This window comes from Solea senegalensis, linkage group LG2 (genome assembly GCF_019176455.1).
Source record: "Solea senegalensis isolate Sse05_10M linkage group LG2, IFAPA_SoseM_1, whole genome shotgun sequence".
NCBI classification, from domain to species: Eukaryota; Metazoa; Chordata; class Actinopteri; order Pleuronectiformes; family Soleidae; genus Solea; species Solea senegalensis.
This window is the reverse complement of record NC_058022.1, coordinates 17,234,270-17,247,061: the sequence shown is the minus strand read 5'-3', so window position 1 is coordinate 17,247,061 and position 12,792 is coordinate 17,234,270. Positions and strand designations below refer to the sequence as shown.

Here is a 12,792-nt window from a genome sequence, read left to right as displayed (position 1 = left end):
TTGCATGGGTGAGGGTGGTCGTTTTGGGGGAGAGGGGTGTGGTGCAAGAAGAATCAAGACCAAGTGGCACTGAACACAACTTCACATCGTCTCGGACAAAGATGCAGCCAAACGTGCTGCCCGCGCTCCGTCGATAAGCCGAGACTTTAGGTGAAGAAAAGAGGACGAGAAGCGGTCAACAGGTGGTTGTTTCTGTGGGAACTGTGCACCGGTGCGCACCGCCAACATGCTCTTACCGTCCGCCACACTGCTGCTGCTGCTGGCGGCTCTGTACTCCAGCCTCGACCTGACAGACGCTGAGGTAAGTGGATGAAAACACCGCTGTTGGTTTGTGTAAGTTAAATTGTGGATACTACACTTGAACTGCGTCTGATGATCTTTGTTTTATTATTATTATGAAACTTTGATTATGATTATTAAACTTTCACAGTGTGACTCCTTCACACTCTCCTCGTGTGTGTAAAGTCTCATGTTTTAGTCTCATCTCATCATATACATTGGCATGTTTCAGTTCATTATCTATGTTCATGTAAAGTATTGACTCAGTAGTTTTAAATCACCACTAAGGTAAAAAAAAAAAAAGGATTTCCTTTCTTTTTTTATTTTACAGGTGTTGTTGTTTTTTTTATTTAGTGGTGACTTTTTATGTGCGATTCTTTCTTATTGCCTGGCTCCCTGCTGCTGTTACCACTTATTCACTTACTAGTTTGGTTTCTCCTCAGTCCAACCTCTCTTAGTTCTGCTGGAGAGGAGCAGAGGCAAACAGAAAAGAGAGAGAGAGAGGAGGGAGAGGGTGGGGCAGAGTGCATACAGTAGTTGAAGTGTGTGTGTGTGTGTGTGTGTGTGAGAGAGAGAGAGAGAGAGAGAGAGAGAGATGAAATGAAAGTTATGCTCTGATCCAAATGTTTCACTCTGACTTCTTTGATGATTCAAATAATTAGTTGGAGACTTCCTCCTCTGAGACCTTACTAGTTCAGCTTGTTTTGTTTTCTATCACTGAGTAATGTTCATTTATCCCCACACAGTTACAGTTACACTGCCTCATTGTGTTGTCCTGTCCACTTTTTGAAGACGATGTCTCTTATTTTAAGATCTGCCTTGTCCTTGAGAATAGCGAAAAGAATAGCACAAACAACTTAATCCACTACCTACGTTGTTAATATGCACTCACTGGGAGGGAGGGATAGGGTGATATTGAAGATCATGAACATCACTGTCTATGTTCCACCAAACTCTTAAAATTATCCATCAATCTTACTTATAGTCAAATAGTTCTTTTGAAGAGCCATCTTTGATATGACAAACAAATCTCCTCAGTTACACACTCCTCTACTTATCATCTGATTGAGAGCAACAGCATCACTGATGTCAATTTCTTTTGTTAGCCTGTCTGCGTTTAACTCATCGTTCACCTGCCATGATTGAATAGATACCAGAAACACTGAATTTAACTGAAAAAGACAGTGACTCCAATGTTGTTTTATGTACCTTGGCAGATTCATTTATGCTCTACAACATGATGTGTGTACCCCAACTTGTATTGGTGGTGCCTCTTTATTCAGCTTTTATTTGGAGTTTATATAACTCCAAACAAAGAACTGTAAAGGGTTTTGATTAGTGAAACAAATGTTTGAGAAATGTGAATCTCAACAATTCACTCGTTGGTATTGCAGAAGAACAAACAATAGACAAAATGTTGATGCTTTGCAGATGAAGGGGGAGGAAAAATGTCAAAGTTTCCTTTGGGAACTGAAACAGTTTTGGTGTGATCATATATGTTGAAATTCAGCATCGTATTTTGTTGAAATGTGCTGCAGTAAAAACATCTCTGACGCTAGAGCAGCAGAAATCCAGGTGACCAGGAGTGAACATTTATTGATAGTATGAGATCTCAAGATGTGGAGAAACAGGCTGTGAATTGTGTCGTTCCGTTGCACAATCGAGCGACATGTCACGTTTCTGAGAAAGATTAACACCACACTGGGGAGCGTGTGGGGAGTTTTTCCAACTAAGTTCCTGGGTGTTTTAAGGATACATTTTCAGCTGTGATGGATTGTTGCTGTGAGATGTCATCATATGCCAACAGTGAGAAGCAATTCAGAATATTGGTTGCACATGTCATCTCAAGAATGGCAACATGATCTACATGTTAAAAATGCAATAGAACTTCTCCTTATAGCTTTTCATTGTATCCAAGGTCATTGTCGGCTCAGCAAAGCCAGGATGTGCTGGAAAACAAAGCAAACTGGCTTCCTTTCACCCAGATGTTTTATCCACAAAACAATCGTTATTCACGTTAACATTCACAATGATCTCCACATCTCCATTCAGACTGAGCTTTGACTGAGGGAGGTAGGTGGTGTAGAGGCGTATGATTCTGGGAGAAACACAAACATGAGAGGGACACCAGACATCTGGACTGAGGACAGGACGGATGAGGAGGATAGAGAGGGTGTTTTAATAGCTGAGCATGTCGTCATTGATCAGATGAAACCATCAGTTAAAATGGACAAATTCATGAGTAATGTGTTTTCCCACCGAATTGAGGGGGTGGGAGCTTCTGTTCCTGTTCGCAGTCCTGACCTGTCTGGTACTTTCATCCATCCAAAAGTCTACAGTGATGTCATTATCAATTCTGTCCATAACAGTGGTAACAATACTCTATTGCATAACCTTAAAATACAAACAAATGGATGTCAGATTTAGGAAGTGATTCGCTTAATGTTAAGACAGATGGAGGCAATAGTAACATTGCATTAGTAAAGTCAGATGGATAAATAGGTTGGTGTATGACTGAAAACACAAAGAAGTTCCCGCATGAAAAGTTTCAGAAGTGAATTCCACTGCTCATGAAACAGGCCTCTTGTCCCCGCCCGCCCCTGTATTGCTGGTGTATTCATACAAACACTCCTATAGTGAGGTCTGATAGTATTGCTTGACAAAGCCCTCTTTCAGTTGAAGGACACAACAACAAACAACAAAAATCACCAAAAGTCACACACCGTAGATTTAAATTATAATATTACCTCATGTATGCAATCACTCACTGCAGTTTAGTGTGTTTATCTCTCCTTCGTCTCCTCATACACAGAACTGTGACGTTGACTGAGTATCAGTGCCTCCTGTTTAGGCTCCGCCACAATCACTGGAGCCTGACAAAGGTCAGGAGCGAATATACAGTGTAAACAAGTCACAGTCAACCACCGAACCAGTGATGCATGCAAGCACTTTGCTAATGTGATAACCCAAAGTATAGCACGGGTCAGGCTGTCTTTATTTAAAGATGAAGCAACAGATCTATGAAGAGACCTTTCCTCCCAATTTTTCACTGCCTCATCTGATCCCGAGTGAATTTCTTTCCTGTTTATGTAATATCAACAGAATATAGTTATTGTCCCTTGGCAGTCATTTAATCTGGTCAGAGTGAGTCATCAGTAATTCCTAGAGGAGGAGGAGGAGGAGGAGGAGGAAGAGCAGATTAGCAGATGCCTTGAGTGAGAACTTGTGTGTGGGATGTTGGATGGAGGCATTGGGAAATGCAGTTGTTGGTGGGAAAGATCCAGGTTCCTACTACTGGTTGGCCATCATGTTCCAGGACAGGGTGAACCCCAGGGAGGATGAGCACCACTCAGATTATGGGAAAAGCAATAGAGAGCTGGTAATCCCTCAAATGCTCTGAGGAATGTGTGTGCATTGTCGATGAAAGCTGTGAATTATGATCAAGACTCTGTTGGTGTTGCTGGCCAAAGTGCAGACAAGGCTGCTGCCTGTTGTTTGGTCTAGGCCTAATCCTGAGGACTGACCTCCTCCCTAACACCTCCCACAGAGACAACAGCTGACTCTGTCACTCCGTCACAGTGATGGGCCACCAACCAAGTAATGCACCCTGGGAAGACCCAGCCTGCCTGACCTCTGTCCCCAGCATTGTAAAAATGCCTACATTTGGAAGAGAAATGACTGTGTTTGTGTCTCTGTATTTTGACAGGCATCAGCGATAATTCTTCTGTGACCATGATACTCAAGTAGGGTGGCAGGTATCCCTTGCTTTTTGCATGTGTGTGCATCGGCACAATATGGTAAAAAAGATTCAAATTGGTAAGACTGACCATTTCTGGATCTTTTAAGCAATTTTCTGTGATTCAAACACCAAGAAGGCTCTTTATTCAGATTTGTCGCAGCTGTATTTTTACCTTTTTTCTGTTACACTTCTTTTGTCCCACGGTAATATTTTCGTCCCAATTACCCTGAAATTAGCTTGACTGTTATCCTCAGGATCGGTTACTTCCCCGAGGTGTATTGTTATGGTGAAAGTGCGATTTAGCCATTTAACTGTGAAATTGGTGAGTCATAAATGTCATTTGAGGTCTGGGCAGAGATGGTGTAATGGATACGTCTGTCTCACAAGGAGGTGGGTGGTGGAGAGTGATGGAGACGGAGGCTGTGACGGAGGGAAGTGATGATGTTGGGAACTTCAGAAGTTGGGTAATGTGTGTCGGAGCCAGAGATGATACCCCATAACCAATCTTTTAGTCTCACTCTCTGGTCCTGGACCATTGCTTCCACCCACTTCTGCCAAGGAGGATAATCAAGACTGTGATGAAGGTGTCTTTAGATAACAACTTTCTGTGTTTGTTGGTACTGAGCCATGTGAAGAGTGGAGTTTTGGCTGGCTTCTTCTTCAGCTGTTCTCATTTGCGGTTTTTGAAGCTTCTATCTTGCTGTGCTTCATATACAAATGACAGGTTCACCATTAAAAAAAAGTTTAGTCAGAGTTCCCATAGATTGTAAGGGTTTCATTTCATTCAACTCCCTCTCATTATATTTGAGGTCAAGAGTTACTTTGTGTTACCTCAGATCATTTCTGGGTTTGTCTGTGTACAGATGTGAGCTCACAAATGGAAGTTAAAACAAACTGCTGTTTGAAATCATCTAGAAACAGTGAAGGTTTGTGTTGACCACAAGGTCGTCATCTTTTTCTTTTCTTTTCTTTTTTAAATTCTTGTGTTTGTTCCCATTGACTGATAATGGTTGATGGCTTTTTTGAGACTTTGCATTAATGCCTTTTAAGAATATATTTTAGCACCCAAAATGAAAAAAAGTTGATCAGAATCATTTTCTTTCTGTGAAATACCTCCGCTTCATTGTTGCCCCTGTAATCAAAACAGTAAACAGTTATTGTCCGTGGATTATTGTGTTTGAATCCATCCCTCCATTATAGTGAGCTCGTTAAAACAAAGTTTACAGGTTCACAGTGCAGGTGGACCTCAACATCCACTTTGAGGACTACATTGCCACTGCGATTTTCTCTTTATAGTTGACCTGCAAACTCTCATCACCACTCACATTGCCAATCAGGTCTGGTTTACGTGGCTCCAACATTAGTTCCCCATAACAAATGTGGTTCCTTGGGTCAGGACAAGTTTAGGATGGAAGCAGCAAATTGACGCTTTAAAACTAAGACTACATTCGAGGTTTGGATTTTTCTTCATTTGAGAACACATTTATGACACATTCCAGCAAGACATTCCACCAACAAATTCCTCTCTGACACATATTTATTTCTCTTTTTTAGAGTGTAGATGAAATGATTGAGGAGAGAAAGCAGGTTTGTGTGTTGTGTGGGCAACTGATCGATTCACCGATGTCAGATTGAACCTTGATGATTCAGCCTGGTCTCACAGGAAACTGTTGCTATTTTACTTTTCTCTAAACCCTGGGAAATATTGCATTTGTACATTCTGTAGAGGAAAAACTTAATTTGATGTTTTAGTTTATTAAATGTCATATGAGCATCTTTAAAGTGATGTAGTTCTCAAGGATTTGAGGTAGAAGAGTAGGAGGTAGGATGTAACATAATGGGTAACGTTTGCAGCAGGCAGCAGTTAGAGACCAGTACAAGACCAATCATTGAAGGTTGTTTTTTGCAGTGGACACAGTTCAAGACCAAAACATTGGGATCCCCCAATGAAGATAAGTGTTGTTTGACCATATGCTTGCATCTAAAATCAGAGTACCTAAGCAGCTGTCTTAAAGCAATATATCACCAATTTGCATTTAGCTTTGTATTACTAGAATAGGGGTAGTATTTTTGACAAATTGTGCTTCCCAACCTCAGTTTCCCCTGAGTTGAGAAATATCTTCATTCTTTCCTTTGTTAGTGACACTTGGTCCAGGTAGTGCAACTGTTAGCAAAGATGGCGGACACTGTTTCCCACCTTCTGGGAATGAGGTCCCATCCCCCTACGAGTGGGTCTAAAAGTGTGGAATTAGCGTTGCAGTTTCAAGCCTCAGACCAAGTGTCACTGGTGGGCACGTAACAAAAAAAAAGAATGAAGATATTTCTCGACTTAGGGGAAACTGAGGTTGGGAAGGACGATATTTCATGTGCAAATCAGTGAAGCATTTTCCTTTAGGTATTCAACATCCAACAGAACCTCTGGGAATTAGTTTTAAGTTTTTTCTACCTGCCTTGAGAAAGAGCAGCCATGCAGTGCTTCCTTCTTCCATTGTAAAGAATGGAGGAAATGTTAAATTTCCCTAACCAGGTGCTTTTTGTGCCTAAACCATAGTCACAGTCATAACCAGGAAATGATCACATCATTTCTGTCAGCAGCAGCACCACATGTGGACAAAACACTATTGTGTTGATATGAATGTCTGTAGGCAAAATAAGAGAAGTCATTTTGGTTCAGAAACATAAGCTCATGCGTAAATTTGGTTTGTAGAAAGTGCAACATATGATTGTGGCGACTGGAAAAAATGATACACTTATATAACAGTGTAGACAGTCACATGCTTCATATACGCCCCAAACATCTCAAGTACTGAGATGGGGTTTTTTTTTCTGCCAGGTGAACATGCCAGTGATGTCCCCAGTGTCGTAATCTGGTTTTTAACTCTGACTGTGCCCTCGACCTCTCACTGTAGAACCCACTTACTTTTGCACGCTCTACCCAAGTTAACTGAGCTAGAGTTACTCTTTAATTCTCTAGACAGGGTGAGTTCTCCACTGTTTTGCACTTAATTAAAAGAGTAGGAGGACTGATAGAAATAGCAGATTGTGAGTCCGATCCCACTGTAATTCACAGGACCTGAGAGCGCCAGTATAGCCATACCTAGAGTCTTGAGCCTTTTTCTTGGAAGAACAGATGCTTAATTCATCTTCTCCTGTGCTGCTCTTTACATGCTGCTGTTGCATGACAGCCGTGCCGGACAATGAGAATTGTTCATTTGTGTAGCTGTTGTTTCACTGAAGTATCCCAGAAAAAAAAGCTTGATCAGATAACTTTGAGTAGGAAGCTAAGCTGGCCTTGTGACACAATTCACACAAGGAGAAAGGGGAAATCTTGCGTTGCACAGCTGAGTCTAGTGGTAGATAAAGACATTTTTAGCATATCTGTTGTCAGTATTCGGCATCTCTAAAGCTTCAGGGCGGTGAAATCTGTAAGTTACAGTCTCTCCATGCGTTCGACAGTGATGTAATGGTAGTGTTGGAGATAAGGCCTGATAAGGAAACAGGAGAACAATAGAGAGCAGCTCTGTCTATTAGATAGCAATCAGCTCAAGTATATAGTCCGATAATGGGGCTAAAGGGCCCAATTATCCATACGTTTGTTGCAGACTTGGAAGCAAAGTGCTGGGCCAAAGGTTGTCTTTTTCTGATCCATGGAATTTCCTTCCTCTTGTAGTACCTCTATTTTTTCTAATAGGCCATAAACTTATTGCATCTGTGGTTTTGATAATAAGCTCACATTAGGAAATTCATAATTTGAAAAAACAACATTATCGTATCCATCATGCATACTTTAAAAAGCCTTTGTTTAAAAAGGATATGCATACTCCCAGATGGATGCACCATGTAACCTCACATTAAAGTGATGGTCGTGCTTCTCTATGTGAATGATTTACTCATATTCCATGTGGTTCCATATAGAGCTTAAACGATTAATCGATGAATCGTTTATTAATCGATTACTAAATTAATCAACAAGGTTTGAAGCTTTTTTCATGATTAAAACAAGATTTCTGATTGTCTAAGCTTCTTAAATATGAACATTTTCTTCATTTCTTTGCTCTGGATAACAAATACATTTTGGTTTGTGGACAAAACAAGACATTTGAGAACATCATGATGTCCAGGTTTGACAAACACTGATCAAAATTTTTTAAGGTTTTCTGATATTTTATGGACCAAACGATTCATCGAGAAAATAATCGACAGATTGAATAATCGATTATGAAAATAATCGTTAGTTGCAGCTCTAGTTCCATATAATGTTTGCATGTTTAGACACAGTGAGAAAGACTTAAAAGTTAATTTGTTAAAGTGTGAAACTTAACACTTTCTTTTTTTCATTGCAAAAATGGGTAACACATCAGCTTGCGTGAGAATATTTCAGGATGGAATGGTTTGGTCGGTGCAGTACTTGCTCAGAGGGGTCATTCCTTGTCTTCACGTGCTGACGTTTTCCCAGATACCAGAGCACTCTTGAGAGAGACGGGAGGCCGACCCAACCCCTTCTTGTCTTTGTATAAGCATAAAAGCCAAGGAAGAGGCCTTCCTTCTTACAGAAAGAATGGCTTCCTAAATCTCACATCCTGTTGCACAGTGCCACATATTCACACAGGAGCGACAGTCACAGTTGAAGCACTTGCGGTTGTGCAGCCACTCACGTGAACCGAACTGGCTGATTCTCAGAGAAAATAAACCTCTTGACTTAGTAGCTGCTGCTTTGTCTCGCTTCTCCCTCATGGTTCCTGAATACTACATTTATTCACAGATCATATGTATATAGCCCGGTGCTCTATTTTACTGTCTGTTTTTATTTTGTGGTACTTGTACAGGTTGATGAGGAATGTTTTTTTTTTTTTTTTGCATCACTCTGACAGATTTTAGTTCTCCTATATTAGTGGGATAAACCGTGCCATTGTGTTTTATCCTCAACACTACATGTGTCCCTTCAAAGATGAAGAGATTAGTCGGAGTCTGGCTCAATTTGTTAACAAGCTAACCTTTTATCCACTCACACAAATGTGGAGGAAGAGCTGAGTTATTAAGATGACCCCTACTTTGAAAGCTCTCTTTGAATGTCTAAATCCCCTCTAATGACCTGACCACAGGTCACAGGTCAACAGGATGAGCCTGTTAGCGTCATGTGACCGGTCAGGGAGGGATGCAGATGAGGTAGCTGATAAAAGGGGGTCACAGACTTTAGTAATCCAAGAAAGGAGTATTATATAGGATCACCTAGATGCATGAAATTAGTGTGGAATTTTCCCAAATGAATCTGAGTGAGTTGTGTTTGATCGTGATAAGCATTGAAATAGTTGAATTTTGGGCTCTTTGACTTCAGTTTGATCATTTTTAAACTGATGATATTGTTCACACCTCGTGTTTCCTCAACATGGCGGTTACAGTGAGCGATTTGTGGGCTTCTTTAGTCACTTCCACCATCTGGATTTATCCCACCACCAGTTCCCGGGTTTTATTGTAGTAACACTGTGCCAGCCCAGCAGCTGGTCTGAGAAACTGCCTAAAAACAGTTTTCCCAGTCCTGTAGTTAATTTTGCATGTGAGATCTCCTCAGTGGACTGTCAACAAGGCTGGCTGTACAGTGTTACTGCTTCATGTTGCATTTCTGGTGACATGTTCAACAACCCGTGCAGCCCCAGTGGTTTGCTATGTTTGGATTCACAGCAGAATGACTGCAGGCTCATGTTTGATCCCAGTCTAGACTTGCACGACATTGATAAGTCGACAATGTTTTTTTTTGTTTTGTTTTGTGAACATGCTGTTTTCTTACTATGGGAAAAAAGTATACAATGATGTGACTTCAAGATTCATCAAACGTTGTGATTTCACAATGTGTTTTTGTGTGTGTGGTTTGGTGTGTGAGCTTCATCTGCTTTGGATTATGTGAGCCCTGAATTTATTTTATTTTTGTAAGCAAATACCTGCTGCCTGCAGCTAGAGCACAACATGTTTTACATCATGTTGGTCTCAACAAATAAGCGCTACAGGACTCCTCATATAAAGGAAACAGCAAACATTCCCATGTATGTGTTATTGTAGAATGTACACAGTATACATCTCAAGGTGTTGGCCTTTGAATTTGGCATTGGAGTTCTCTGGAGATTGTTTAGTTGCTCTCTTGCCAAAGGCTAATCCAGAAGACCGATACCAACTCATGTTTATTTGAAACAAAAACTGAAAACAGGATGAAACAGCCAGTTGTCTCAACATTGAACTTTGCCTTTAGTGGGAATAAACATGATAGAGCACAGTAGGCAAAGTTTTATTTGTATACTAATTTCAGTGGGACATACAGTACAGTGCACATCTGGGCCTTTATGTGGGGAGTTTGCATGCAACCCTGTGTGTATGTGTGTGTTCTCTAAATTAGGTGTGACTGTGTGAGTGAATGACTGTCTGTCTCCATATGTTGGCATAGGACGTTAAAGCAGTAGACGATGGATGAATGCATACAGTGCACATCTTAAATTATTTTTTAAACATTACTCAACAAGCTTGTACAGTTTTGAAATATTGATTTGTGTGTGACATGATTTTGCTTATCTTGGTACATAATGTGTCTGTGCTGTCTCACATCGTGCTGTCCCAGTTTCTCCATGTGCAGCTCAACCTCACACAGACACGCAGCTCACGCTTGTTTACAGAGCAAGGAGCACCAGGGGCCTTGTCTTCCAAGTAAGGCAGTCAGTCAGAAAATCTTCCTCCTCCACTTCTATTCTTCCGTCTCAGCCTCTCAGTGCCAGAGAAGGCCAGGAATGTCAGAGCGGCACAGTTCAATCCCACACATTCTAAATAAAATTGGCTTTTCACTTCCACCTTTCTATCTCTCTGATTAGTGTATGGTTGAGGTCAGTAGCACCTTCACTGAAGAGCTACAGTGAGTCAACAGCACAGAGACACGGACTGATCTCTACATGTGTAGGTGTGTGTTTTCTATTCCGTGCACGTCAGCCCGTGTTCATGCTGTTGCTCCATCATTACAAGTCGTTGCATTGCAGTGCGATGTGACTCATTATTGTCTCATTTACTGCGCCTAATGAGCCCCACTGCCAAGTGAGATCATTGTGACATTGATAGAGTAAAGGTGCCCTGATTGACTCCATATGGAAGCCATGATCTGTGCTCTGTGTGGAGTGACTTAAACACAGGTTAAACATCTACATGCCACTGTGGTAAATTGACTGTAGCGGGCGCAGGATCTTGTTTGATGGCTCGTGATGTTGGGGCCGTGAAATTGTGTGGGAAATGAGCTTGACTTTAAACGGGCACAAAGGCATGTAAGGTGCATCACCCTTGTCATTTCAGTGGGACTCACTCAGCCTACAAAGGAATCCAGATGTTAAACAGCTGACACAGAACAAAATGTCAGTACCTATTAGGAGGTACAATATGCATTTGTAGCTTGTACAGTTATGTACAGAAATAATGTTTTGTTTTTTTTAGCTGGTGCAGACCCATAATGAGAAATCCAGGCAGCAAAAATCCACTAAGGGGCCATTTAGATGTAGTATCTCCACTGCTTTGTGGCTCACAATGAAACAATGTGGTTACAGTTTTCTCGTGGATGTTAAAACAGCATTGGTCAGGTTTTCCCATTCAGTTTAAGTTCACAATAAATGAAATTTACACATTTACCATTTAATTTCTAATGGTTGGGAAACATAATGAAAACCTCTTCCACTGTCAGTCAGTGTGTTTACTAAAGTTTACACTACTGTATGAGGGGGTAACTGAGGTAAAGTTTGGTATAGCACTACAGATGTTTTGTTGAGTCAAGACGTAAAGATACAAAGTAGAGATGTCTGTTTTCCCGCTCCATATCCTTGTGGAAGGAAGACTCCCCCTCCACTCTCACACTGCTGAAAAGATCCACTGGAGGGAATTCTCAATGGCTGTATATGAAATCATATGGAAGATTTTCCATAGTTTTTAACCTCAAAACCTTGTGTTTTGTTTTCCTGAAGTCAACAAACAAGACGTTACAACAAGCAGATGTGATTTACTTTAATGGTTCTGTCCCTTTCTTTTTCTTTTTTTTTTTACTTCAGCTTCCAGATTGTTTCTGTGATGACTAATTGGCTGCTGACTTTGTACTTAGTTAGCTTTCAGGTTGAGTGTTGTGTCTGCTTTACGCGATTCCCGGTTGTTAGGGTGTATTTAGTGTGTATTTAAAGGGAAGGGAATTCTTTTAATCAAATCCAGACAGGAATTTGACAATAATTGCAAATTGATGACTGGTTCCTATGATGTTTGTCTGATAACACTGGACTTTTATCTGCTTCTCTTCATTTGTGCTGTACTGAAAATAAATATACATGTGTAAAAAAATATGAAGAAGGATGTGAAACATCAAATCCTCCCACACATACCCAAGGGATTTATGAGCTATTTTAGCAGTAATGGGAGGCTGTGGCAGGAATGTGATGTCGTTGTAAAGAAAAGTCTGTAGATGACATTGGCCAGATGTTTGTGTGATCTTCATTCCCCTAAACATAAAGAGAAAAGCAAGCAAAAGCACCTACAACAGTTGTAAATGTACAGTCTGCATAGAGTGTAACAGCAATTGGAACATTTCTGCCCCCGTGTGGTAATAATCTGTACTGTTACCCATGAATCTCGTGGTTCAAATCTATGCAGCTGGATGCTTCATGCAAGACAAGAAAAAATGGGATCTAGAAGGAGACACTGAAGTGCACTTGCTGAGGTCGGCCGCACTGCATGAGGAGTGGATTTGCCCACTTTGGCAAGAAGAACAGGGG

At 40.9% G+C, this 12,792-nt stretch overlaps 1 protein-coding gene across 1 annotated transcript in view; it reads left to right on the top strand.

Moving 5' to 3' along the window:
- Positions 1 to 82: 82 nt before the first annotated feature.
- LOC122765206 (collagen alpha-1(IV) chain-like) overlaps positions 83 to 12,792 on the top strand; it is a 37,003-nt gene continuing 24,293 nt past the window's right edge. The window contains exon 1 of the mRNA XM_044019351.1: positions 83 to 301. Within this exon, the coding sequence (XP_043875286.1) occupies positions 227 to 301 (75 nt within the window). The 5' untranslated portion in view covers positions 83 to 226. The remainder of the gene's footprint in view (positions 302 to 12,792) is intronic.